At 47.3% G+C, this 26,210-nt stretch overlaps 3 protein-coding genes across 3 annotated transcripts; 2 read left to right on the top strand and 1 right to left on the bottom strand.

Moving 5' to 3' along the window:
• The first annotated feature begins 3 nt into the window (after positions 1-3).
• Positions 4-1,227, top strand: LOC131291195 (protein tweety-like). The gene is made up of 2 exons (XM_058320387.1): positions 4-373; positions 530-1,227. Exons 1-2 carry the CDS (start codon positions 4-6, stop codon positions 1,225-1,227), a joined length of 1,068 nt encoding a protein of 355 aa, XP_058176370.1.
• A 6,637-nt stretch (positions 1,228-7,864) lies between these two features.
• Positions 7,865-11,984, bottom strand: LOC131291194 (pyridoxal-dependent decarboxylase domain-containing protein 1). The gene is made up of 6 exons (XM_058320386.1): positions 11,871-11,984; positions 10,471-11,685; positions 10,336-10,404; positions 9,154-9,806; positions 8,406-8,720; positions 7,865-8,341 (listed from the first exon to the last, which is right to left on the bottom strand). Exons 1-6 carry the CDS (start codon positions 11,982-11,984, stop codon positions 7,975-7,977), a joined length of 2,733 nt encoding a protein of 910 aa, XP_058176369.1. The 3' UTR covers positions 7,865-7,974.
• Positions 11,985-13,451: 1,467 nt separating this feature from the next.
• On the top strand, positions 13,452-16,602 carry LOC131291315 (neutral alpha-glucosidase AB). Its single transcript, XM_058320512.1, has 3 exons — positions 13,452-13,683; positions 13,783-16,284; positions 16,368-16,602. Exons 1-3 carry the CDS (start codon positions 13,559-13,561, stop codon positions 16,582-16,584), a joined length of 2,844 nt encoding a protein of 947 aa, XP_058176495.1. The 5' UTR covers positions 13,452-13,558; the 3' UTR covers positions 16,585-16,602.
• The last annotated feature ends 9,608 nt before the right edge of the window (positions 16,603-26,210 follow it).

Genomic DNA, 26,210 nt, shown 5'->3' with positions numbered 1-26,210 from the left:
CAGATGCAGCATCTGCAGCAGCAGCGCGCACTGCTAGACCCCGCCGCCGCCGGTCACCATCTTCATCTGCATCATCAACAACAGCAGCAGCAGCAGCAGCAGCAGCAGGGTACAGGTCCGCAGGTCCCGGGTGCTCACGTCCATCCCGGGCAGACGATGACCATCAACCGTAAGCTGCACGGCGCCGCCGCCGGTGGTGTGACCGGGCCACTCCCTCTGCCGCCCGTCTACGGAGATGACAATCCGCCACCGCTGCCTCCCCTGCGCAACCCGCAGAAAGCCCTGCCGCCGCCAACGTCGACGGAGGCGAGCGCTGAGACGGCCGCAGCCGGTACCGACAAGCAGATCTACATCTACTCGACCGCCAAGTACGGTAAGTACGACCCGAACGGCAAGGGTCATGGGCCGCAGCACCAACACCAGCAACAGCAGCAGCAGCAGCAACAGCAGCAGCTGGCGTCGCAACAGCAGCCTCATCAGGCGCCGGGCAAGTATGGCGATGGACAGGAGAAGCAGCCTATCGTGACAGGTGGCAGCATCAAGCCGAACCCGAACACGACCACCTTCAGCGCGACGCCGGCTTCCAACAGCAAACCGCTGCCGTCGATCATCAACTGCCCCCTGCCGGACATACCGAAGAGCGCTCCCAAGGACGACATCTACGTCAAGCGCAAGCTGCTCTCGGACCATCCGAACGGCAGCAAGTTCGCCACGCTGAAGCCGATCCCGGTGCCGAAGATTGACCCGGGGGCGCTGCAGAACGGTGGCAAGCAGGCGCTGCCCAACGGTCCCCTCCCAACACCGGCCGATGCTCAGCTGCCACCGCCGCCACCACCGCCCCTGCCGGCGACGACCACCAGCTCTTCCGGCTCGTCCGGTGGTTCCTCCTCCGGCTACGGCACGGTCGGTCTCACCACGTCCCAAATTCAGTCGCTCCCGCTGCCTCCGCCCCCGCTGGAGCTGCTACAGGAGCAGCCCGCCAACAACAACCATCACCACCACCAGGACCACCAGGACCAAGCGCTCCGGTTGCCTCCGCCACCGACCAACGAGGAACTGCGCAGTTCCGCCATGGACAATGGCCCCACCCAGCTCAACGGAAGTGGTGGTGGTGGTGGTGGTGTGGTGGTCCAGAATGGCGATCCCGGACTACCGACGGACGGTGGCAAGGGCGTAGCAGTGGGCAACAACGACGACAACAGTTTCTACGCGGTGACAGAGCTCTAAGAGGAACTTCCAAACACACACAAACCAACAAACAAACAAACAGATAAACCGAGAAATGGATGGAATCTCGCAAAAGGCCCTGTACGAGGGTTCTGACGAGTGGTGCATGGACAACACAATACACGCGCACAACATTGTTACAGGCGGTTGTTGCGTCCGGATAGTGGCTTGGTCGGATGACCAACGTCACATATGCCACCATTAGCTGCGACGCTCGCAAACATACTAATTGATAAGAAATTATTATTATAGAAATGGAAAGTTAAGATAAGCCACTAAGAAAGAAAGAGAGAAAGTTCTTGTAACAGTTTGCTAGCAGTTTACTAGTAAAAACGGAAGGATCGCTACGCGGAGAAGAAGAAGCACGCAGGGATTCGGAATACACACTTTGCTCCGCCAAAACTATCCAACGCCGACTAAAGCTTACCAATCAAGCATTCGTCACGGCTGGCTCGGACAACAATCCCGCAAACACAACTTATTACCGTATTGACGTTTTTGAATGTAGCGAAACACAGGCATCCCACAGACACGAAGGCGATGACGGTTCAATGTGATGTGTATGTAAAACCAGATGGTATCCTAGCGGAAGCATTCCCAGCTGACGGGCTGAAGAATGCTGCCGAGTTGTGAAAAAAGAATTGAGTTACCGCAATGGCAAAACCAAAACAAGAAACGATGTGTTGCAGCAGTTTCCCTTACCCTTTAGTTTATGGATTCAGTACGAATTGGTACAGCTTTACGTTAGTTTCGCCTCTTGACAGGTGCTTTTGCCAAAGTAGAATTTAATTGTATCCTGCTCTATACACCAAAGATTGCGATTGTAACGATATACTTGAGTTTCAATACTCCTCACCCTCGCCAAAGATTGCCCGAAGTACTTCACCGCAAGTGTATGTTTAGTGTGTTATTATTATTTTTATAAAGCTACCTTTTTTCATGTTTTTCTTATCGCTTCACCCAAAACCTATCGACCTCGTATTACGTTTTCGGTTTTGTTCACCGAATAGAGAAGAGCGTGTGCAAAGCCAACAATAATTAAGAAAATACGCGGTACCAGCTGTAATTGAAACAAACAAGAAAAAAATTAAACATACACAATACTAAACTGAACTGTAGTTGATGTCCACTTGACAGCAGAGAAGAAGCAAAAGAAGAAGCAAAGTGGAACAAGATTTACAGAAACCAAAACATCAGTATGGAATGTATTAAGAAAAACCAAATATGCTAATGGATGTGGAAAAGGATAAAATGTAAACAACAAGGAATTGGATGGAATTGTTAAAAGAAAATGGGGGATGCCAGCACTCCACGACCGGGTGGAGCAGACAAGGGGATGATCTGATCTTGCAGTAAAACTAACGACGATACGAAAGTAGCGGAAAAATTACTACGAATTGAGCTAAACGGTGGAGGCGCGCAAACAAAGGAATGGACGGACGAGCGCGGGATGATTTTATAGATTTATACATATATAATATAAATATTAAAAAAAACGGGAGCAGAAGTGGAGGTAAGGTAGTGGCTTTTGTTTTTTTGGTGCTGCTGCCATACAATTCAACCGTAGTAACTTGTGATCTACTATTGTGTTTAATGTTGTTCTTTTTCGTTCGGGTTTGGTCTGGTTTTGCGCGACGCAATGTATAGAGTGAAAGAGTGTAGTTACCGAAAGCGAGAGGGAGACAGAGTGTTAGAGACGGTAATGAATTCGTCCGGGAAGAGGACAGATCCGGACACATTCGTGCGATGGCTATCGAGAGCGAAATTTGAGGCGTGAGGTGTGTTCAACACTAGGGCTACTCTATTGCAGTATTTTACACTAACCTATGATGCTACTATAACTCCCTTTATCGAGTCGCCTGTAGTGCAGCAATGTCAGGGGATTGCATCTTCCGGCTGTAGTCAAAGAACCTGAGGAGGTTCGTGATCCACCAGAAGCGAGTTCCAGTTCGATTTAGGTTCCTTTTTGTTTGTTGACACGTAGGATGGCAGGACTATCACTAATCAGGTAAACGGTTACCTCGGACTCTCGGCCGAGGCTTCTTCGCAGACGCCGGTACAGTCGGGAGTGGTGTAAACTTTTGGAATTTTATTTTACTGCCCGCACGGCGAACGTCGGGAGTTCGATCGATCGATATTGATTCTTCCTCGGGGGTCGGTGGTGGCGACTCTTCGCTGCACCTGAGTCCTCTCTAAGGCGTGGAGAGTGAGCGGGGGGGAGGTGTATACAGCGCACAGACTACCTACTTTTTAACAAACGGGGAAAACAAAACCTAACACACACACAGTACCAAACAAGGCTGATACTCGAAACGTATGCTAACTTTAATTGCTCAACATCGACCACACACGCTCGAGGGGAGGAGGAGGAGAGTGACGCCAAAAACAAACAACATGCAAACATTTAAAAAAAAAACAAACAAACAAAACATGAACAACTAGTACTAACGCACAGGTAAACGGCAGAGAATACTACGGACGCAAAACAATAACCACTAGCCATCGAACTCATTTTCGTGCAACTAAAGTCTATCTTATCGTTTAAGTCTCGCAACTTTGAGGAGGAAAAGAAAAACACTAGCACACACTAGCGAACATGGGAGGAGCAAGTCGAGGTGTATTTCCGGACATAAGACAGAAAGATTGGAAGGAGGAGGTAGCTCCAAATTTTGCTCGGTGTTTGTTTACGATCAAGGAAAGTGAGATGTTTACGAAACACGAGACAAAGATATTCATCTCCGTCGCGCTAACAGATGCTTCTCGTAAGTGTGAGAGAACCGTGCACCAAGCAAGGCCGGACCGGAAGCCGCTGATTGATTCTAACGCGATAGAAAAGAGGAGGCGGAGGTCCTTAATCATCCTACGCCGTTTCGAAAACTGTAACTGTTTCGATTCGTTGCCAAGGATGGCCGGAAAAAGGACATCCCACGCATGCATCCAAAAACAAGCGAGTAGAACTAAATTAGCATCTTCATCCTTTACTATAATTATATACATATAGGTAAAATGACGTACATAGAACAAAGCGGAAGCGATAGGAAGGAGTGAAGCGAGGTCCCTCACTATACAAACCACAACGACACCCATTCGGCACGTCACAACCACCCACCGTGTCACAACCATATACCTGCTAAGGGGGCCGGTGGGAGGGGGGTGAGGGGATGCGCGCGAGGTACGTTAAAGGAACGGGGGACTACCAAATAGGTGTGAGGGAGGAGGATAAAAACAAGTCAATCGGTAATTTTGAGAGCGAAGAAATAAACGATGCGACGACATAACCAACCAAAAGCAACGCCGGGTCGATGTTTTCCTTAGCCGATCAAGTGTGATTGCCTATTCCAGGTTTTAAGTCATCGCATATGGTAAGTATCTTTGCGGAACAACGAATAATTTTGCAGACCAAACTGAAAATAACCGGTGTTCCTTGTTTAATACCGTAAACAAAGTTAAATTTTCAACTTTCTATGTACGTTTTCAACAATTCCAATGTTATTTACCACTTTTTATACTGTTATACCGTTTTTACCACAGCCCTTGTTCAACCAAAGGAGGAGCTAAATTATTGAATTGCACTTCACTCGTTCAATTCTGCAGAAAGTACTCATTTTAAACCGGATATCGGTTTTCACATGAAACTTATCAATTTGGATTAAACAAGTTTTTCAACACAGTCTTGTGCTTGGAATATTACACTTCTGGCAGGACACGAATAATTCGAACATTTGTATTCGGTTTTGTTTGCTGTTAATATATGCTTCTTTTCAGTTGATTTACGGAGAGCAAATTTTCCACCCTCAGGTTATGCTTTCTGGATTTGTTTTTCGTTCCCAACATAATGTTTTTGCATGTATTTGAAATCTTACTCGAGAGAGTTATATTTTCACACATGTTCGATACGTCGAAAGAATGTTGAACAGTTCGACGGAGTTATTTGCTAATATGAAATAATATAAGTAGAATCCTCTATAAACTGTTTTGTTAATCTCCCCCAATGAATCAAATACTTACGCTAATCGAGAGGAAAAGAAATAAGGCAAAAACAACACATAGAACTGATTGTAAAAACTAAAAACTAAGTAAACTACATTCTAGGTTCGGTTGTTAAAAGCAATGTAATGGTAGACCGCAAAACTAGTGAAATGTAATGTACATTCGTCTTTTTTTTTATTCGTTTATGTACAAGTACAGATTAACAATCAACTGGTTGTGGTGGAGTAGTTTATAGTTTTTTTTGTTTGCTTTTGTTTATTTAGTTGGCTAGTCATAGTTGCTGTGGATGCCCCCCTAGGTAATAGCTTTGAGTAGAAGAACGAACAAACCGGAACAGGGATGCTCGGAATGCGAGAAACCAAATCAAGATTGCGGGAGGAACCCCCCTCCCGGGAAGAGCGATAGTAGAAAAGGAGGAATGGAAGGAGAAAGAGTACGAACGGTAGGAAATATTTGCCGGATGTTTTCCTTCAAGAGGGAAGATTGTTCTATTACGTGTGTGTGTGGGTGTGTGAGTGAGAAAATATTTGATTATAAGTTCTGCCTTTCTGCCCTCTAAACTGACTTCTCCTAAAGGCTACGGTTACCTAAAAAACGTTCTACGTAACTCTACTGCCTGGCGATGTTGCACTATATTGCTTTGCTTTTGTTGCGGTTTTTTACCCCCTTCTCCCCTACATCTATACCTGGGTGTTGGTACAATTCTTGCGGACAAATTCTTTTCGATTTGTATTTGATAAACCACAGCCAAACCCCCTTAGAGCCAACTGTCAATCTTCTTCAAACAGACGAGGACGAACGGGAGAGGAGGGAGGGGGGGGAATGGGAGGTGGATCACATGAGAGGGAGTTGTCATGCATTCGAGATGGACGGGAAAAGAAAGCATCGGCGTCAACGGATGCTTGGCATCGGTTTTTGCGTGTGCACCATTTTCCGATAAACCGAACCGATGGTAAAAATAATACTTACAATTATAAAAAAAAAGGTCATTGCAATAACTTTGCAATATGATAGCGTGCACCGCACCGTATCCCCTTTCGATAGCAAACACCTGTTTTCGCAGGAACCAAAACCAACATCGGCTTTCAAGCGTACGATTCGGTTCCCGAACGAAAACTGTCTTTTCGCAAACTTGAAGCTGTGTTTTGGTTCACAATGTTTTATCAAACAAAAGAAATCCAAACGAGCCACCGTAGGACTTAAGAAACCCAAACGAGCCAAATGAGCGTGCAAGTGTAGCACGCACGAAAAGGAGCAGGCACAGAATCGCGTTAACTAGTTCTAGTTCTGGTGTAATATTGATAGATCGTAGGTAGGTGGTTTCTACCGCGTTTCTCTAATAATAATTCCGTGGTACCGGAGTGCAACTCTCGTCGGCGGACAACTCGGCCCGGTGCCCGACGTACGCGTGCTAAATACAAATCCGATTAAAAACCGAACCAGACATGCCCGAGGAATGGGGCAATCTCTAGTATATTTTTGCAAAACAAAATACAAAGACAAAATATAAAATAATCGTTCCCGTTTAGACCGGCCCTTTAGAGGTAGGTCCACGTACAGAAAAGGTAAAAGTCTAATAAGCCCTTAAGACCAGGCAGGCATGACCGAAGACGGTCGTCAGATGATGAAGAAGGCGAAGGATCGTTCCCCGTCGGGGGTTGTGCCATTGTGGAATTACGTGCTATCATGGAATGATTTTGATATACACCGTTTTCGAGCCCAGATAAGCATCGTTCAACTGCTTCTGTATCACTGTTCAACCGTAAGTAAACATTTGACGTCCAAGTAAAATACTGTCGCCTATCTGTGCATGGTTCAAACGTAAATGAATAAAGTTCATACGCAACGAAACATTTGATGCATCCAAGCGGATACGTTTACATGAAAAAGGTTTAACTTCGATTTGTTGATTTCATTTGCAAAGACCATTAGAATAAAAATAAATATAATTTATAATTCAGGCACATTAAAATCTTATGATAATCGGCATTCGGCTTAAAAAGTTCTTAATCTTCGTAAGAAGTCGTTTTACAGTTGTTGTAAGTTTTCGTGGATTTTGGGATGGCATTTCTTCATTATTTTCGTCTGCCATGTTCGTCAATAACTCACTTGAATGATTAAAAAAGCTCTTTGTGCTCCGCAGCTAATTATTTACCATAAGATTTCCAACTCAATGATTGTTTTACAAAGATTTTAAAAAGCGATAATAGGACAAAAAAACTAATCCGGCCAATATAAACCTGCATTGACATCGGAGGCATCAAATGTTTCGTTGCGATTGAACTTTATTCATTTGCGTTTGGATCATGCACAGATAGGCAACAGTATTTCAGTTGGACGTCAAATGTTCACTTACGGTTGAACAGTGATACAGAAGCAGTTGAACGATGCTTACCTGGGCTCGAAAACGGTGTAAGAGGAATTGGAGAGAAGAGGCTATAACTTAAAAACAAAATAAAACTTCCAGCGTGGGCTCGAGAAAAGAACGGAAGGAGAGAGCTCACACTAACAAGGGCGTCGGAGGTGAAAACGAAACAGGAAATTAAAACGTACAAAAAAAACGGAAACAGAAGATCACGCTTCGTGCGTGACGAATCCCCCGGCGCAGCACGGCGACGCGAAAGCGAACGGAAGGAAAGTGGTCAAGGAAACTTAAATGATTAAAAACGGCTTTGGTAAACGCCCTCCCCTATCTTCTCGCTTATTGCTGGTGGCGCCGGCTGGTTATACGTACCCCCTTTCTACCGCCTCCTTATTCTACGGCGTGGAGCTGGTCACCCGATCCTGAGAGTCCTGCTGCGGTGGCGATGATGGTGGTTGCTGCTGCAATTGCACCTGCTGCATCTGCTGTACGAGAGGCATCATCGGCTTTCGGGTCGGCAGCTTGATGAGCACGGGTGGCGTGGTGCCGGTAGCGACACCCCGACCGGACAGCTCACTGCTCGAACTGGCATTGCGCGAATGCTGAGCCGACTCGACCTGCTGTTGGTTAGCAGCGGGTGGCTGTTGCGCCGGTTGCTGCTGGCGCTGGTCGGGACTGATCGGTTTCTGAACCAACGGTGCCGGGGGACCCTTATTGCCGGGCAGCTGGTTCGACGTTTGTGGCGTCATCTGCATGTGGTACCTAAAAACAAAAAAAGTACCGATAAGTATGGACGAAAGCGTACGAACGCGTTTGGGGATTTTACTTGTAAATATTCTCCGTACTCTCGACGACACCCTGCGTGAGGTTGAGGCTGCGGCCCTTCATGCCCGTCTCCTTGGACGGCGGGGCCCACCAGTTGACCACCCGCCCGACCAGCGGCATCTGGCGCAGGATACCCTCCTGCCGGAGCTTCTCCTCCGCCTCGCGCTGCAGATCGATCGTAGCCGCCTCGATGCCCTTCTTCAGTATCTCGGTCATCGTGTCGAAGACCTTGGATTTTTCTTGCACCGAGCGCGCCGTCTGTATCACCAGCTCCAGCAGCTCGTCCACGTCCGTTTCGCTCATCACCATGCCGAATCTGTGAGGCAAGACGTGTGTGTGAGTGGTATTTGATTTTTGCAATATTTTGACACGGAAATCCTATGTTTCCTATGTGTTAGATCAAAGCAAACAAAGCAATCAAGTAGTCATAGGTTCCTGTATGGGTTGTTGAGTGAATAATGATATTAGATACTCGTACATTACACTAGGAAACGTCCTCAAAGGTGGCCATTGAATGAAACGCAAGCTTGCATTTCACGTACACCACGTTAATTTTTGTCATTTATGATATTCTGGTGTCTGCAAGAAGTAAGCTAGATAGTGTCTGTTAACATCTGTTAACATATAAAGTCTTTGTTCCAATATGCCTTCGTTTGACTAATTTTGGATTGTTGTGTTGTGTACATCGTTAATCGATTAAATGGACACTTTGCATCGGTTATCGATAGGAAGGACGGAGGGAGACTTACTTAACACAGATTAACCCCTCGCTGCTCTCGCCCTGGGAGAAGGCGCTGTCGGTTGCCTGGAGCGCCTCGACCAGCGCCTGGTTGAGCTTGTTCAGGTAGTCCTTCGCCTGGTCGGTGCCGAGCGACTCCCAGCCCTCAGGCACGTAATGCACAACGCCGAGCCCGGCCCAGTCGTGCAGCTCGACCAGCCGGAGCACGCTGCTCTCGGCCACCAGCTGCTGGAAGCGCACCCGGTGCAGGACGGTGGAGCGCAGGATTTCGATGTGCGTCTCGAGCGAGCGCTCGATGCCGAGCAGCGTCTCGGTCGTGCGTGGCAGCTGCTCGGCGTAGCCGGTCCCGAACGGACAGTAGCGGATGACCGTGCCGTACACCTCGTGCTCCATCACCGTCACGTTCAGCTGGGGCGCGTCCTGCACCAGATTCTGCCCGAACCAACTATTCAGCCGATCGTAGTACTGTGCGTTCGAGCGGTTCTTTCTGATGCCGACGTCTTCCGCCGGCAACGCAGCCGCTCCTTCTTCGTTCTCCCTCTCCTCCTGCTCCTTCGCCTCTCCCTCCTCCTCGGCCTCAGCGGACTGCTCGGAGTGGCTCCGCGAACTGCCGTGGCCATCAAACTGGAACAACACTATAGGCACGGCTTGTCCGAACAACGTCTGCGAAACAAACAAGAATATACAATAAAACACGTTCCAAAACAACGGAATCTTTCTGCCGAACACGAAAAAGACCTAATAGCTTTAGTTGTGCCATGCTAATTTCCTTTTGTAACTTTGAGTAATATCTTGTTCTTCTTGACGGTAATATCTAAAAGCTTCTTATTGGTTGTAAACTAATTATGACGTCACACTTAACTGTATTTCCCCCAGCTGGTTAAAGCAACGCACCAACATCACACATAAAACCCCTTTAAACAATTTCCTGGAGGTAATTCAATCGTCTCGAGTTTCAATGACATACGCAAAATATACATAACGGGAGAGAAACAAATCTGACCTCAATGCACAAAAGTCAATGTTGAAATTGAGTAAATACAAAACAGACATTGAAAAGTTAATGTTTTGTAATGAAATTAGCACGTAACCCCCAAGAGATTATTGTAACAAATTAAAATAGATTGAACTTGAATGTTTAGCTGCACATCAATAACAGAAAGAAGTAGGAGTTGGTCAGTTCCGTAATTACCTCGTAATCGTACGCTTGCATTAATATTTTCCGATATGATTCACTCGATTCGTAGAACATCGGTTTGGTCTGAAAACGGGGGAAAGATAAGCGTAAACAAGAAGGGTTGAAATATGTTGAAATTCCCGCACTCACCACGACGTGGATGCCGTCGAACTGGAGCAGCATCTTGCACAGCTCTTGGCACGAGTCGAACGCGGAGAAGATACGCTCGGCCAGCTGGTCCGCGCCGAGCACCTCTAAGGCCGACCACACGCTCAGGCTGGAGATCCGCGTCGACAGCACCGGATCGCTGTCGAACACGGTGGACACGCCCTGGAACCAGCCCGGATCGTTCGGTGATTTGTGCACGAGCACCGACGGAACGCCGATCACGCCAAGCCAGGCGTCGAGGCTGAGCGTCATCGAGTTGGGTTGCGTGGTCATCTGTGGAGGAGAAATGTTTTGAAACGGATGCACCCGAGAAAGGCGGGGGTGGGGTTTACCTACCCAATGTTTGGTGAGCACCAGGGCGGCCAACCCGTAACCATGGCAGTGCAACCATACGCGATGTGAGGCACAAATGGCGATGAGCTTCTCGAGATCGTCGCTAGCACCGGTCGTCGCGGACCCGACGGTGCCGATCACCATCATCGGGCGGATGTCGTACCCAAGGTCCGCCTCGATCATGCTCTCCAGCGCGTTGAGGTTCATCCGACCGGCAATGCCATCGGCGGCATCGCTCGCCTGCTCCGACGGAACGAGCCGAATGCACGACTGCGACCAGCCCATGTAGCGGCAGGTATTCTCCACCACCGGCAGCAGCTCGGACTTATCGGACAGATAGATGCTCATGCCGGACGGGCCCGTCTCGGTCACCGCCGCACGGAGTTCGGTCTGATGGTGCAGGTACGCGATGCGCAGCACCTGCAGCGTGCACTCGGCATCGTCGCGATAGAAGGCGGTGTGGAACATGGCGAATTTGAACAGCTTCCCGAGCCAGTAGGCGGTTTCGCACCGCACCCGTTCCACCAGTAGGAGCAGCTGCTTGCGGCTGAGGGTACGTACGTACGCCGCCGTCGAATGCTGCAGCACCGCCAGCTGGGACACTTCGTCGAGCACCGGCAGACAGCCGTCCTGCTGCTCGTCGTCACCGCACAGGTTGGCGAGAAAGTCCTCCAGCGTTGCCATCACCTCGCGGGGCGATTTCTTCGACGGCAGCGGTTCCTTTATCGAGCCCGAGCGCGACTGCACGTCTGGTTTCGGTGCCGACTGGCTTTGCCCACCGGTTTGCACGCCACCCGTGACGTGCTCGATCCGTGTCAGTATTGCGGACGCTTTTATTTCTATCTGTGCCAGGCTGGAGCGTACCTAAAAGTAGAAAAACGTAGTTGGCTGTCACTTGGCCAAAAATGTGTTGCTAGGCAATTTGTCGTGCTAGGAGGGATGGGCTTCCTACGTGGCACCCTTTAATCGGCCGGTCGACTAGCAGCCCTTAGAACGCTGAACTCCAGCCGCACGGAACAACAGTCATTGGCCAGCTCGGGTCTACTTACAATCGAGGCTGCTATTTCGGTCGGCGGTGCCGGAACATTTTCCAGCGGGCCATCCGCTCCGGCAACTTCCCGCGGATTGTCGCTGCCACCATTATCCACTTCGCCGTCCTTCATCACTCGGTCTCTTTATTGGCTAGTCGGTTGTGCACCGGAATCTGACAAAAACACTCCCTACGGCCAGTACCAGCTATCGGGTCTTAGTTCAGGTGACGGCCGATGGGCATTATTTATTATGTGGCAAAAACGTCACCGTCCGCTTCGCAAACTGCCAGCAGCCAACCGTGATGTGATGAAGTTCTCGGTTCTGGGTTTGACGTGGTTGAACAAACAGTACGCTTCATTCACACCGAGCACAGACAGGGCGGAAAGGGAGGGAAGCAACGGGTACAGCAATCGTCGCACAGTAGGCTAGCGCCGGAGAAATGACTGGACGCTTAATGCTTAATGCCGTTAGGACAGTTGGCAGCGTAATTGACTAGATTAGGGAAAAAGAGAAGGCAGATACTCACCTCTAATTGGATTTATTAAAGTTCTTACCTTGATTATGTTTAATATAGTCTGAAGTTTTGACTTCGCATTCGGCACCTGCATCGAAATGATACGTCGGACATAAAAGAAAACCTTATTTAATTGTCAAAAATATATTCCCACGTTTCCAGAAGGAAATGGCTCGGAAGCTCTGCAATCAACTGGGAAGGTCGCTGTAATCTCCAAACAGTGAGTATAAACAGAAGGAAGAAATGATAGGCAGAAGACGTCAGAAACGAATGAAACAACAAAACAGCACATACCGCTGGTTACGGAATAAAAGCGGACAGAAAATGGTTCCCGGCACAGAAAGAAAGGATAGTCACTAAAAACAGGACTGCGATACAGCCGTTCCTTAATCCTTTTTAGGTCTTAACGCTTGAAAAGGCCCAGGAAGCTGGATTTAAAAGTCGTACCTCCCCTCGCTGGAGAGGTAGATGAAAAAATATATTTTTTGTGTACCTTTTTTCGATACCCTCTGACAGCAACTGATAAATGTTAGGGTTTGTTCGATTTCAGATGTTCGAATGTTCCTGATATTTAATAAATTTTGCATTAAACTACCGTAGGTTAGATTTGTGTTGAAATGAATACAACTTGCGTGATAATATTTTTATCCGCAAATCGCCGTCTTCCGGTGCACTGTGCACCATTGCATACGGTGCGCTGGTTTGTTTTGTTTTTGGTAAACAACAAACAAGTTTCGTTCCACTCAGCGGAAAAGAACGAAACATTGTATTTTTATACGCAGCAGATTAATGAAAATGTTTAAAATGTGACTATTCTTTCCTTTTTGCGTCTCGGAGAATAAATAAAATGTAAACTGGTCGAACGGTGCTGTATCAGCTGTCAGTGCAGGGGTTTGACAGCTGTGAATTTGTACGCAGATTGGGACAAAGCTTCGAATCTGACGTGTATCGCTGATGGTTGGACGGTACAGGTGCATTTCTCCAGCACCAAAAGGTCGCCATAACTGTGAGGGCCGGCAACGCGGAAGGGAGGACATCTCCCGGGACATTGGATTTACTTTTACGTTCGAAGCGGACCAAAGTAGTGTGATTGTGAAATAGAAATTGTGCAAGTCTCGAACGTGCGGTGGTCGAAAGTTTGATCCCGGGAAGTGAAACGTTTCGAACGCTTCGGCGAGTTTTCCCGCAGCGATGGCGGTGGCCGATAGGAGGAGGGTAGCTCTGGCCTTTATCGCTGGGTTGTGCTGCCTTGCGGGCTTTGCGGCCGGCGTTGATCGGAACAACTTTAAAACCTGTGACCAGAGCAGCTTTTGTCGGTGAGCTTTCGTCGTCCGTTCGTCCCCGTAGCTTTTGGTCCGCGGTTCCCGGTTCGACGTTGCTAATCGGATGGGGTTTTTTTTTCTCTCCATTTCCAGCCGTTTGCGTTCGTTGGAGCCACAGACGAGCGAGTTCGTCGCGTTACCCCAGAGCCTGCAGCAGTTCAAGCAGTTCATCACCCTCACGCTCGTCCATCAGCGCACGCAGCATGAGTACACGCTGAAGCTGGCCTGCCTCAAGGGCGGCGCTACGTTCCACTTCCAGGTGGACGAAAAGCAACCGTTGAGCGTGCGCTACCGGGTGCAGGATGCGCTCGTCCAGGAGCCCCAGTACGGGCAGACGCGGGTCGAGAGCAGCTCCGAGGCGGCCGTCAGCGTGGCGTGCGGTGACGGAGACGGCAAAGCGACGGTACAGCTGGCCCCGTTCAGAGTGGACTTCTACCAGCAGGACAAGCTGGTCGTGTCGGCGAACGCGAAGGGCATGATGCGGTTTGAGCATCTGCGCACGAAGCAGCAACCGCAACATAACGACGAGCAGGGTACCGACCAGGAGCAGCCTGAGGAGCAGGCGGCCGAGGGCGGTGCGGCGGGTGAAGATGTGCCACCTGCACCGGCTCCGGCCGAGGATCCGGGTGCGTGGGAAGAAAACTTCAAATCGCACCACGATTCGAAACCCAAGGGACCGGAGGGGCTGGCGCTGGATTTTACCTTCCCCGAGGCGAAGGTGCTGTTCGGCATTCCGGAGCACGCGGACACGTTCGCGCTGCGGCACACCGCGACCAAGGGCACCGATCCGTACCGCCTGTACAACCTGGACGTGTTCGAGTACGAGCTGAACAACGGGATGGCGCTTTACGGCTCCGTTCCGGTGCTGTACGGGCACGGTGAAACGACGACGGCCGGTGTCTTCTGGCTGAATGCGGCCGAAACGTGGGTGGACATCTTCAGCGCGAACCGCGAATCGAACGTCGTGTCATCGCTGGTCAATCTCGTGTCGTGGAACAGCCAGACGGAACCGCCGGCGGCGAACTTTATCTCCGAGAGTGGCATCATGGACGTGTTCGTGCTGTTGGGCCCCGCGCCGACCGACGCGTTCCGTCAGTACACCGACCTGACCGGGCACGGACCGCTGCCGCAGCTGTACGCGATGGCGTACCACCAGTGCCGGTGGAATTACAACGACGAGCGCGACGTCGAGATGGTGTCGGCGAAGTTCGACGAGCACGACATCCCGATGGACACGATGTGGCTCGATATCGAGTACACGGACGGCAAGCGCTACTTCACCTGGGACCACCACAAGTTCCCGCACCCGGTCGAGATGATCCGCAACCTGACCGACCTCGGGCGCCACCTGACGATCATCATCGATCCGCACATCAAGCGCGACGGCGGCTACTTCTTCCACAACGAGTGCACCGAGCGGGGCCTGTACGTGAAGAACAAGGACGGCAACGACTACGAGGGCTGGTGCTGGCCGGGTGCCGCCAGCTACGTGGACTTTTTCAGTCCGGACGCGCGCCGCCACTACGCCGACCAGTACCTGCTGGAGAACTTCCGCGAGCAGTCGGCGACGGTCGGCATCTGGAACGACATGAACGAGCCGTCGGTGTTCAACGGGCCCGAGGTGACGATGCTCAAGGACAACCTGCACCACGGCGGGCTGGAGCATCGGGACGTGCACAATCTGTACGGCCATATGCAGCTGGTGGCGACTTTCGATGGGCTGCAGCGGCGGGGCGAGGGTAGCCTCCGTCCGTTCATCCTGACGCGCTCGCACTTCGCTGGCAGCCAGCGGTACGCGGCGGTCTGGACCGGCGACAACATGGCCGATTGGGGCCATCTGCAGGCGTCGATCAAGATGTGCCTCTCGCTGGCGGTCGCCGGCATCAGCTTCTGCGGCGCGGACGTCGGCGGTTTCTTCGGCAATCCGGACGGTGAGCTGTTCGCGCGCTGGTACCAGACCGGCGCCTTCCAGCCGTTCTTCCGCTCGCACGCCCACATCGACACCAAGCGCCGCGAACCGTGGCTGTTCCCCGAGGACGTCAAGCTGGTGATCCGCGATGCGATCCGCAAGCGCTACCGCCTGCTGCCGTTCTGGTACACGCTGTTCTACGAGCACGAGCGCTCCGGCCTACCGCTCATGCGCCCGCTGCTCGCACACTACCCGACCGATGTGAACGCGTTCGCCATCGACAACCAGTTCCTACTCGGCGATCAGCTGCTCGTGGCGCCGGTTCTCGAGACCAAGCAGACGCGCCGCGAGGTCTACTTCCCCGCGCGCCCGGACGGCACCGGCGACTGGTGGTACGATTGCGACACCCATCGTCGCCACACCGCCGTCGGGCTCGAGCCGATCCCGGTCGATAGCTACAAGGTGCCGGTGTTCCAGCGTGGCGGTACCATCGTGCCACGCAAGGAGCGCGTCCGGCGCGCCTCCACCCTGATGCGCAACGATCCGTACACCCTAACGGTGGCGCTCGATCGCAACGGGCAGGCCAAGGGTACGCTCTACATCGACGACGAGACGAGCTACGAGTACCGCCGCGGACACTATCTCTATCTGCAGTTCGAGTACCGTGACGGTGTGCTGAGCAGCCGGTAAGCATTCTTTCTTCGATGCCGCTTCTCTCTTTCAATCTTAACATACATTCTAATCGTTTCCCCCCACCCCTTGATTGCAGAAAAATCGACTCCACCGCCACCTACCCGACCAAGAGCTGGCTCGAGCGGGTCGTCCTCGTTGGGTTGCCCCAAGCGCCGAAGGCGGCTACGCTCTACACCGACGCGTCCGGCTCTGCCACCGGCCAGCTGGAGTTGGAACGCACCCAGGATGCGGTCATCGTGCGCAAGCCGGACGTCTCCATGACCGAAGCCTGGTCGATTAAGTTCGCCTTCTAGGCATGGCAAAAAACAAAACCCGCATAACTCATAGAGCACATGCTTGCTTCTACGTAGAAACCTTTTCTTGATTTTCTTTTAGGAATCCACTAAGAAAAAAAAACAAAAACAATTCGAGAGAAAAAAAAACATATTTCCCTGAAAGAGCTAGAAGAAAATAATGGAAACGAACATTTCACCGAATACTATAAAAGAGAAAACAAAAGAAAAACACAAAAAAAAACAAACATTTCACCGAGAGACCGTTGTGGTTTCTAGTTCGAGAGAATAAGAGTCGGCAGAAAATAGAATAAGAGTTGGAAGAGTAGTAGAAATTTAAACCATAGCTCATTAATTTCATTCAGACCAGGCAGGTTAGAAAATTACGTTGTTCAGAGCAAGATGCGATGAACTTTAGGACTCACAGCAGATAAATAATGAAGAGTACTGCAAATTTATGGCAGACGCAGAGTAGAAACGAACCGCATGGCTTCAGGAAGGTGTGTGCCTAATGTTTGACTGGCCCCGTTAGCCTAAACATCCATCGTGGAAGCACGTCGTGATAGACGCATGAATATGCATGTAATAAAACAAAGTGAGTGTCAAAATTGCGTGTTGTTGTTTATGAACAGGAATCTTCTTCTTCATGCGTACTTGGTTTGCGTTGCCTTACGTTGTTTGATTTGAGTTGTTTGAGTTTCCAAGAAGGGTTCATTAGGAAAAACATCCCATTATCTCCACGATGGAGCAATCTTACTTCACCCTGTCAGCTGTCCAATGATGATTGAACATCCACACTATCGCCTTATCGTTTGAAGGTGGCGTTCTTTGCATCAACAGAGTGCATTATCTCTTGTTTCATAGACCCCGTTTTTGTTTATCAAATCCCGGTGGAGAGGACCATGACGAAACGACTAAGTGGCAATGACACCTTTTCAGCCATCTGTCGATCTTGCATAAGACACGACTTATCTTGTCTAGGGGAGGTCCAGCAAGTCAGTGGGGGGCTTCATTTTCTGTTTGCGATGAGTTGACGCTTTGTTTCAAGTAAGGTAGAGTCAGGTAATATGCAGTCCTTAAGAAAAAACATTAAATTCGTGTAGTCCTAAATTTCTATTACCACAATTATTAGCACTACCTTCTATTACCAAATACCAAAACGAATCCGATTAAAGCTCTCAAAATGTTACTAAAACCGAGTTTTTCGAGCACTTTCTTTCACGTGTAATAAAAATATTGGGGAAAAATGATCCAATTGAAATACAATTTAATTTACGGTCTTCATTTTTGAGTATCTATAATTCTATGATAAGTTGGACCATTTCAAGAAATTTAGTAATATTTAATTTCAACCTCAAATGAATTCGTTTTGTTGCCCTTCATTTTGATATCAGTTGTTTTGTTTGCATTGCAACGAATTTTATAAGTTTGGAAAGCTTGAGTATTCGGCTTGCCTGTTTTTTTGTTGTCTCTAGTAATATAATTCTAGGATTATGAATTCAAATCTATCTATAGTATTTAAGTTGCGTACTTGATTCATTTTATGTTGAATGACTTTCAGAAAGTCCTGCGATTTAATATCTCATTTCAAACAATTGTTATAGATTAACAAAATCTTACACGATTCCTGACTTTAATTTCTCTTCTCTGTCAAACGTGTATGTAGAACTGTGATATTTCGAGAAGATATATGCCACATTGCATTGTTCAAAATTTTATCAATTCAGCTAAAACAATGCCGGTGCATTTTACCCCGCCGGTACATCATACCCCACTCTCCCCCACCTAGAGAGGCTAATCACAATGTCCCGGGGAAGGCCTGATGTTTGAACGGCAGCTTCATTTGCCTACTGATTTGAGTGTTGTTTATCATTTGCAAGTCAATTGGATTGTTTGTCTAGAAGAGTTTTGGTCCATGGAAAGCACGTCGATTACAGCATAAAGAAACTGCAAAATTTCGATAAATCAAGCAACCTGTCATCTCGTCGTGCGAAGGCGTACGACGATAAGACCAAAAACCCGATGTCGAAACAGTATGGGCCTATTTTTATTTGCCCCCCGATCGATCCCGATGTGGTTTGATCTATTAATTTGGGCGTTGTGTTGGTTGCTTTCACCCCGTTTCGATTGTCCGCACCCATCCGCTTCTCCGTCGCCATGCTTCGTTCGTATCGTAAACAATTATTTCTCCATAAAGTGGTGACAGTTTTTACGCACGCCGCTTCCGAAACGAGCTTCCAAAAGCCTGCCCCGAAACCGAGGACCCCGTTCGGTCCGGTCGGTCTGGGGAAATTTATTTAAATCCAACATCGGCGTGGGTGGGGGCGGGGACCTCGTGCTGTCAACGCTGGCGGCCGAATTCGATTTATGCCAGCCCGGTGTGTTTAGGGCTAGGTTTAGACGTTTTCCCGTCCGTTCGACCCGCAGACTCGCGAGGGGGATTTATATGTACAATATATATATACTTTTTTCGGTTGCACGCTGGTCGCGAGTTTTGCAGCTTTCCGCTTTCCGTGTCGGCATTTGACGGCACTTTGTGATTGACAATAAATTTACTGCAACCATCACGCCCCCGCCCCGTCCGGTTTACCCTGTGCACGGCCTCCAGAAACCAGATGGAGGATGCACATAGCGGGGGAGGCGGAAGGGAGGAATGTTTTTTTCCCCCCCGTGCGAACCAGATGGGACTGGGCCAACCTGATATCCACCGGCGCGCGGATGTCTCGCAACCGTCTAGCCATAAATCAATTTTCCTCATTAATAACTCATTCGGGGCCGATAAATCACTTCGTAATGATGGGTTTTCTTTTTTGTCATGCCCACCCAACTTCGTGGGTGGGAGCTGTGTGGTTGTGTGTGCGTTTTTTTTTATTTCATTTTATTTCGGTCCGTTTCGTTTTCGTTTTTCGGGCGCTTCTATGGTGAAGAGTTTTTCCTAATGTTCGCTCGCCGCTTCGGTGGACAAATTTGCGTCGCATGGAAAACCCGCACACCGGTGACCTGTAGCGTTTTCGCGTTGGGTTTGCTTTTCCGGCACAGCTTCGATATTTGCACCAAAACGGGTACGGTTTCGCAGCGCAATATTTTTCAATAGTTTCAATGAATAGTTACAATGAAGTAACGCAAAAAGGTTTCAAAGATATTGTAACCACTTGCAAGACTGCATCGCACAATGGATCGATTAGAGTCAATTGCCGGGATAACAAACAAATTGAAAGATTTTGCAATTTGTATTATTTTATTGATAAATTGCGCTATTGTTTAAATATACTTAAATTGATATTGAATCATTGTTTTTATTAAACAATTAGAATCTCGAGCGTCTAGCGAGCTTAACACTAGAATAAATTGGTTGTGAATCTTGCCCGAATGCTTTTGAATAAATAAAAGCTAAAAAATATCAATTTCGACCGTTTTTGCTTTACACTGAGCTAGTGGAATGATGAAGAAATGCATCGAAAAACCAAAAACTTCAAAAGATAGTCAACAAGTCTAATAAAAAGGAACAGTTTATGGATTTGAAAATTTTCAAAAGTAGTGAAGTTCTGGGGTTTTAAAAATAGGGGTCAAAATGACCCCTAAATTAATTTTAGGGATAGTCAAGTTGGTTATCAAATAGGCCAAGTGAAGTTTTTATTTTAGATGTAACTTTAGATTAAAAAAAAAGCCTTTTTGTAGGTAAAAATACTCACCCAAAATTGCGTTTTGGTCATAATTACCCCTATTTGGGTTCTAGGTTAACCTCTCCCAATCAAGAGTTACTATCCCAATGTTCTGGTCTGTTTCCATCATTTAGTGGGTTTGAATTTTCAAACAAACAATAACTGTTTGGGTCGTAGTTTCTGAATCTCTAAAAATCATTCCAATGTACCTGGCCTATTCAATTTTAAGGCTTTAAAATATAGGCCTATTCAAATTTAAGGATCCAAAAAGTTGATGGCTATTATTAGTTCTATTATGTTGAATATGGAGAAATTTCTATACATCGTGAAAAGTTTATTTCCTAGAACCTGGAAGAGCAGAGCCAACCTGAGTTTTGGAATTTTATCCCGACATCGATCCATTGTGCACCTTATGTGAGACCCTTCCAGGAGAGCAGCCAAAGTCAACATCGCCCCGCCGAAACCTGGAGGTCCATAAAATGCCGCAGCAAAAGCCACAAACTCCGAGCCTGGTCGGGTTTGGCATCGACTCGCTTTTGGTGGGGGGACTTTAGGGCAGCGCGCTGTTAAATATTTACTACCCCAGTTGTTGATGTCGCTTGTAAAACAATCGTTTGACAGTCGACTGAGGAGGCAATCGAGCGTTGAGTAATTTATTGGCCGGCGATGTTCGTGTGCTCCGTCGGCTGCGGCCGCTCGTGTTGACTATGGGGTTTGAGCAACGTGTAGGTCTTACATGATATCGTCTAGTATTTTACTGACTTCGTTAAGCCATACAGGATTTAAATTCAATTCCTTTTACTATATCCCGCTCACCAAATAAAAAAAAATCTAAAATTGATCCAATCGAAAAATGTAATGCGATAATCTATTCATTCTACAAGAAATATGCTGTACTAAAACCGTTATTTGATTTGATGCAACTTTAAATTCATCTAGACTTTTGAACCTGCAGCTCTTATAAATATAACTTTATAATGTTTTGGTAGTCAATCCATGACATACGATCTAACAAAAAAAAAAAAAACACTTAGAGGTCCCGATTCTACGCAACGTCCCCCGAACTGTTGTACTAAAACCAATGTTCGATGGGGACGCCCAGTAGTTGGTAAACACACGTGACGCTTACGAAACGATATAAAGAAAAGAACAGAATGCAAACCTGCACTCAATATAAATATATTTAATTTAAGTTGTGATGAGTTTGTTCTATGGAAAAACATTTCAAAGCCAAAGGGACGTTTAGAGTAACGGGTTGTGCGTTCGATGGAGCCGCCCAGTACGTCGTGGGCGTTTTAGTAGATCGGTTTTATAATTTGTATTGTCATTTTGATGGATATTGAGTACCACCCGAAGCAAATACATCTGCTGCCTTGCCCTTTTCAGCGTGAGAAGAAACTGAACGAACTTCCTGGTGACTTGCAGCCAACTTGCCTAAGGGAGCCAATGATTGCCAAAGGAAAGGAAAACAGGAAGTTAAAAGCAGTCGAAAGGAGAAGCGAAAAAAAGACAACTGGAGGTAAAAAAGAGAAAACTTATGACAAAAAAGTGCATGTAAAGAATGTCGGGAAAAAATACACAAGTGTATAAATGCTCCCCCGATGAATGGAGCGACCTGCATTAACGTCAGTTGTTGGGAAAAGCAAGAGGAAGAGAAGGAGAGGGGGAGGGGCAACAGGCTGTAAGGAAACACGCGAGCCGTGGCAAAAACTGTCGTAATTCCATGATCATAAATTATACGCTTTCTGCACTCTGCCGAATTTGGTGTGCTCGGAAAAACCCGCCCCAAAGGGGGTCGCGGGAAGCTGGGAACCGGAACCAGGTTCGTTCCATTTGTGGATGGGTTTTCAGGTTTTATTTTTTTCATCTTTTCCGTCCCGTTCGAATACTTTCGTTTGAAGATAGTGCTCCCGCGCGCTTCCTCCAACCGATGTCACATATTATTTTTGCAGTAAAAGACGGATCATTTTCCATTTCTTCTCGACATTTCCCATAGCTGTTGGGGTTTCCTGTCCCAATCTCGAGTGTGCCTCGGTTTGAGAAAAAAGGGGATGAAAGGTAGCAGAACGGATCGAAGTCAAAGTGCAGTCGGCTGATAAATTCTTCCCCAACTACTCGGCACATTCGGCCCGAATCGACATCTCGAGAGCGAGGGAAGAGGCGTGGGAAAACCAACAACCCATAGCCTAACCCCTTGGTGCTGTGCCATTCTACCTGCCGGGTTTTTTTTCTCCCCCAACCACCGGAAGGTCACTATCGCCACCACTAAACCTTTGCAGTCTTTTCCCGATTTTCCCTACATGGGACACGTTAGTTTTTCTTCTAGTCACCGAGAACCGTATTTAGTTTAATTCTTCCTTTCATGCGGTTCCATTTCATCTTCATATATGGTACTTTTCGATTAGCTTACGGTTTTCCGCCACTCACTATGGTGTTTTATCGGTACGTTTACACATTCACGATGCATGTTTTACAGGTTTTTCCAGTGGTTCTCAATCTTCAAGTCAATATTCAGTCCATTTGATAGAAGAACGATAAACTTTCTGTCTCATTTTAAATTTATAAATCTGATTTTGTTTTTGTTATTTTGATTTTTATTGTTTTGTTCGCAAGAAATGATTTTTCCTTTTTATTTTTCTGCTATAGTTTGAATATCACCACTTTAATCGTATAACACAAAAGCTTATAAAAGGCATCTAAAAATGTGGAAATGAAACGAGCCTCAGCACAAGTGTACACAAAATGGCTGGTTTTTGTCTATAATCTTCACCACTTCACAGAGCAGGGCGAAAAACAAGGGAAATGCTAACGAAGGAACACAAAAACAATCCTCACTTTCAAATGCACTTGCAAACGAAGCAAGCCAGGAGGGGAGAAAAAGGTCACACATGCTGCCAAGAGTGGAGGGAGGAGGGGGGCTTTACGAGAAGAATGTAATGAAATAGGCAGCGGGAAGTATACACACACACACAGATTCGGGCTTCCCGGTCCGGTTGGGTTGGACGTAAAATTAAATTTAATTTGAGAGATTTTCATAAAATTCAAATTTTAAAACGTCATATAATCCGCACGGTGGGCCGCGCGTGTGGACCACTTCCGGGGTGCTCGCTGATGCGGCTTGCAGCGCGTTGGCTAGCGAAAATCGAGGGCGAAGTAATGGGCAGCGTGCGCTTCAGGCGCATTTTTCGCGGATTTCTCCGCCACGGATGCAAATATTTGCTCGCTCTACCGCCGTTCGGGGGGAGTGCGGGGAGACAAACGAGAGGGAAATGCGGACGAAATGGCTAAAAGCATGCATGCTGCAGGGAAACTTTCGGGTTTTTTGGTTACTCCCACCAAAAATCGCAATAAAAGAAACCCAAAACCCTCCGTCGCGAATGGGCGAATTTTATTTTGTTTGTTATGATTATATGGCGAACGAATGAATGGAGTATTACATACAAACACACACACACAATCCGTGTAATCCTCAGCCGAGATTATTGTGCGGACGATAATGACTCTTAGAACGTCGGAACAGACCGAGATGCTGCTTCAAAAGCTGCCTGTCCGTATCGAAAGCAGTAGTCGCAGTTTTGCAGCTAATAAAGTGGAACTAATGGCAAATTCATTCCTTTTTGCGGCTGCATTGATCAACAAGATGAGAGCAGGAGAAAAATGGGGAACAAAACTGCATGTAATAAAATACACAAACGCGAAAAACCGTAGGGGAAAGTGGGATAAAATGCAACGGAGGTATTTTTTAGCTGAGCTGTGCGATTAAATCTACGAACTAATGTAATATTTTCGCAAAAGTGTTTCATGAAAATGTAAAAGAGGAAAGGAGATTAAACAAAATGAGTATGAAATCACATAGAAAAGGTATAACTATTTTTTTAATGGTTTATTGGGCTATCATTGAAATGGAACTTAATAAATATATTATTTAACAAATGTAGTAAGTGTAGAATTAAAAATCCATGCATTTTGGAAGCGGAGAAGAAACCAAAAACTTTCTCATTTAGGGGTAATATGTACCGGTTATTTGGAAGGAAATGTATAAGTTTATGGTAAAACTTCTAAGCTTTTTTAACTGATTAAAAATCAATTCAAATCAAATTTTCGACTTCTTACAATGAATACGGTTAATTCTTCTCAGTAAAATGATTTTTCATTTCGTGTTGGATTTGGAAACAAATTTTACTGAATTTAAAATGGTTCACCTTGTTTGTGAAACTTCCTATAAATATTCTTCTTAACCGCTCAAACAGCATAGTTATTTGTGTGATGCGTTCCAGTTCCTAATTCAGTATTCTTTTACTTCGCAATTATTCTTGTTAAACATATATTTTTTAATGTTCCATTACTTTTATTTCTATTGAAGATATGGTTAGTTTTGAAATGGCTGATTGATGGGAATTATTAACTGCTAAAGCTTAATTATTGGTTGCTTTTTTCTATCTCCTCTTTAACGCTCTTCTTCGTTTGTAAAAAGATGCAAAACTCGTCCGTTGATGGTATTATTTTGGATACGGAACGTGTTAAGTGATGCGTATTGCCTCACATTACCCTATATTTCTAACACTGGCAAATAAATGAATAACACTGGGAAATAAACGGTTTCTGAGACTGAAGAAGCTCAATAGCGTTGACCATATTCATGCTTCGTGTTAAATTAACTGTCCATTGAAGAGTGTTGACATTTCAACGCATTATCCTATGACGCAGTAAAGCCTTCGATTGGCAAACAAGTGTTTTCACCTTCTTGAAGAGCCCTGGTGTGTCGAGCAGTGAAGTATACCTTCCTCCTGACGGAAGAGTCCTGCCAAGAGACATTCGTTTCAGATGCTGAATGTACTAAACAGGAACAATTTAGACGACGAAAGACCTTTTGTTTACACTGCTACGGCTCAAGGCTTCGTTCGTGTATTTAAATGGAAAGGTTTGACCTGTTTGCTCGTGAGCAACATGGTGTACTCCTGGAGGAGGCACTCCAGCAGATCAGCAAAGATGAGAGCCTTCAGAATGTGTTTTGCTTGTTCAGAAGGTTAAAATTATATTATTCCATTGTACTCAGCTCCGTTCACGAGTCACAACGAGGAGCGACGGTCTGCCTGTTGGACGTTTCCAAGTTGGAGAACGAGATAAAGATGATCTGGAGGGGTGAGCTAGAACCAAAAGAAGCTGTAGGTGTATGCGTGGGTGTCGTTCTATGTGTTTTTTTTTTTGTACTGTCTCTTCAGCGAAGAACACCGGAAGACCTTAGTTGAGTGGTTTGCTCAAGTCAAGCGGGATCACTTATCGCACCCTGCACCTTGACTTCCGGGTAACCGCCTCTCGTAGGTATCAGCTGGTTTGCTCTCTAGCGGCAGCAGGGCTGAAGTGGTCCTTCCGTGAGTGAACAGCACTTAAGGCACGACTCCATTTGGGGGTAAGCGTACGAATGTTTCTGACCCTTGAAGACACTCGTGGGCGAGGCCGGATGTTGCAGAATGTCGAAGAATAGCAGAGGTATAACATCAATGATAATAATAATAACAATAACGGCAACAATTAGTACCCGTAGCCAAGCCGGCGACTATAGAGGATGTCGGGGGAAGTACTGAAGAGCGCTCAGCCGCCGGGACAAGCTCTTGGTTTTGGAGTTAGTAGGCCGGGTGTTTGCTGCTGAGTGCCGCCAGCCTGGATTAAGAGGTTATTGTTATGATTCGAGCGTGTCGGGTTCAGGTCGCTCGGAGACGGAATCTAAAACGTGTCCACACACATACCCACTCAACCTTCACTCGATCTGGGTGTTGCCAGCGTTCCTGCTCGAGTGCGTAATTGTGGAATTGTTTTCGCACGACATTAGTCCCGGCACCGTCCGGCGTAGCGACAGGTGAGCGTTGTCGGGCAAGGAGGCTGAGGACATCCGAGACGGCTTTATGAAGAACCGCACACATTCAGCATTGTTGTACCTTTAAGCCATGGCTCAAGCATTAAGCGTGAGTGTGCTGCAAAATCCTA

The sequence above is a fragment of the Anopheles ziemanni genome, chromosome X (genome assembly GCF_943734765.1).
Source record: "Anopheles ziemanni chromosome X, idAnoZiCoDA_A2_x.2, whole genome shotgun sequence".
Lineage (NCBI taxonomy): Eukaryota > Metazoa > Arthropoda > Insecta > Diptera > Culicidae > Anopheles > Anopheles ziemanni.
Note: the sequence above shows the minus strand (reverse complement) of the source record. Positions and strands in the feature narration are given on the sequence as shown.

Bases quoted from the DNA above. Each gene is read 5' to 3' on its own strand.
- LOC131291195 (XM_058320387.1), top strand. From the start codon at position 4: ATGCAGCATCTGCAGCAGCAGCGCGCACTGCTAGACCCCGCCGCCGCC. The intron at 374-529 runs GTAAGTACGACC...CTATCGTGACAG, and splicing joins CTACTCGACCGCCAAGTACG to GTGGCAGCATCAAGCCGAAC.
- LOC131291194 (XM_058320386.1), bottom strand. From the start codon at position 11,984: ATGAAGGACGGCGAAGTGGATAATGGTGGCAGCGACAATCCGCGGGAA. The intron at 11,686-11,870 runs GTAAGTAGACCC...TTCTACTTTTAG, and splicing joins CCGAAATAGCAGCCTCGATT to GTACGCTCCAGCCTGGCACA. The intron at 8,342-8,405 runs GTAAAATCCCCA...TTTTGTTTTTAG, and splicing joins AGTACGGAGAATATTTACAA to GTACCACATGCAGATGACGC.
- LOC131291315 (XM_058320512.1), top strand. From the start codon at position 13,559: ATGGCGGTGGCCGATAGGAGGAGGGTAGCTCTGGCCTTTATCGCTGGG. The intron at 13,684-13,782 runs GTGAGCTTTCGT...CTCCATTTCCAG, and splicing joins GACCAGAGCAGCTTTTGTCG to CCGTTTGCGTTCGTTGGAGC. The intron at 16,285-16,367 runs GTAAGCATTCTT...CCTTGATTGCAG, and splicing joins GACGGTGTGCTGAGCAGCCG to AAAAATCGACTCCACCGCCA.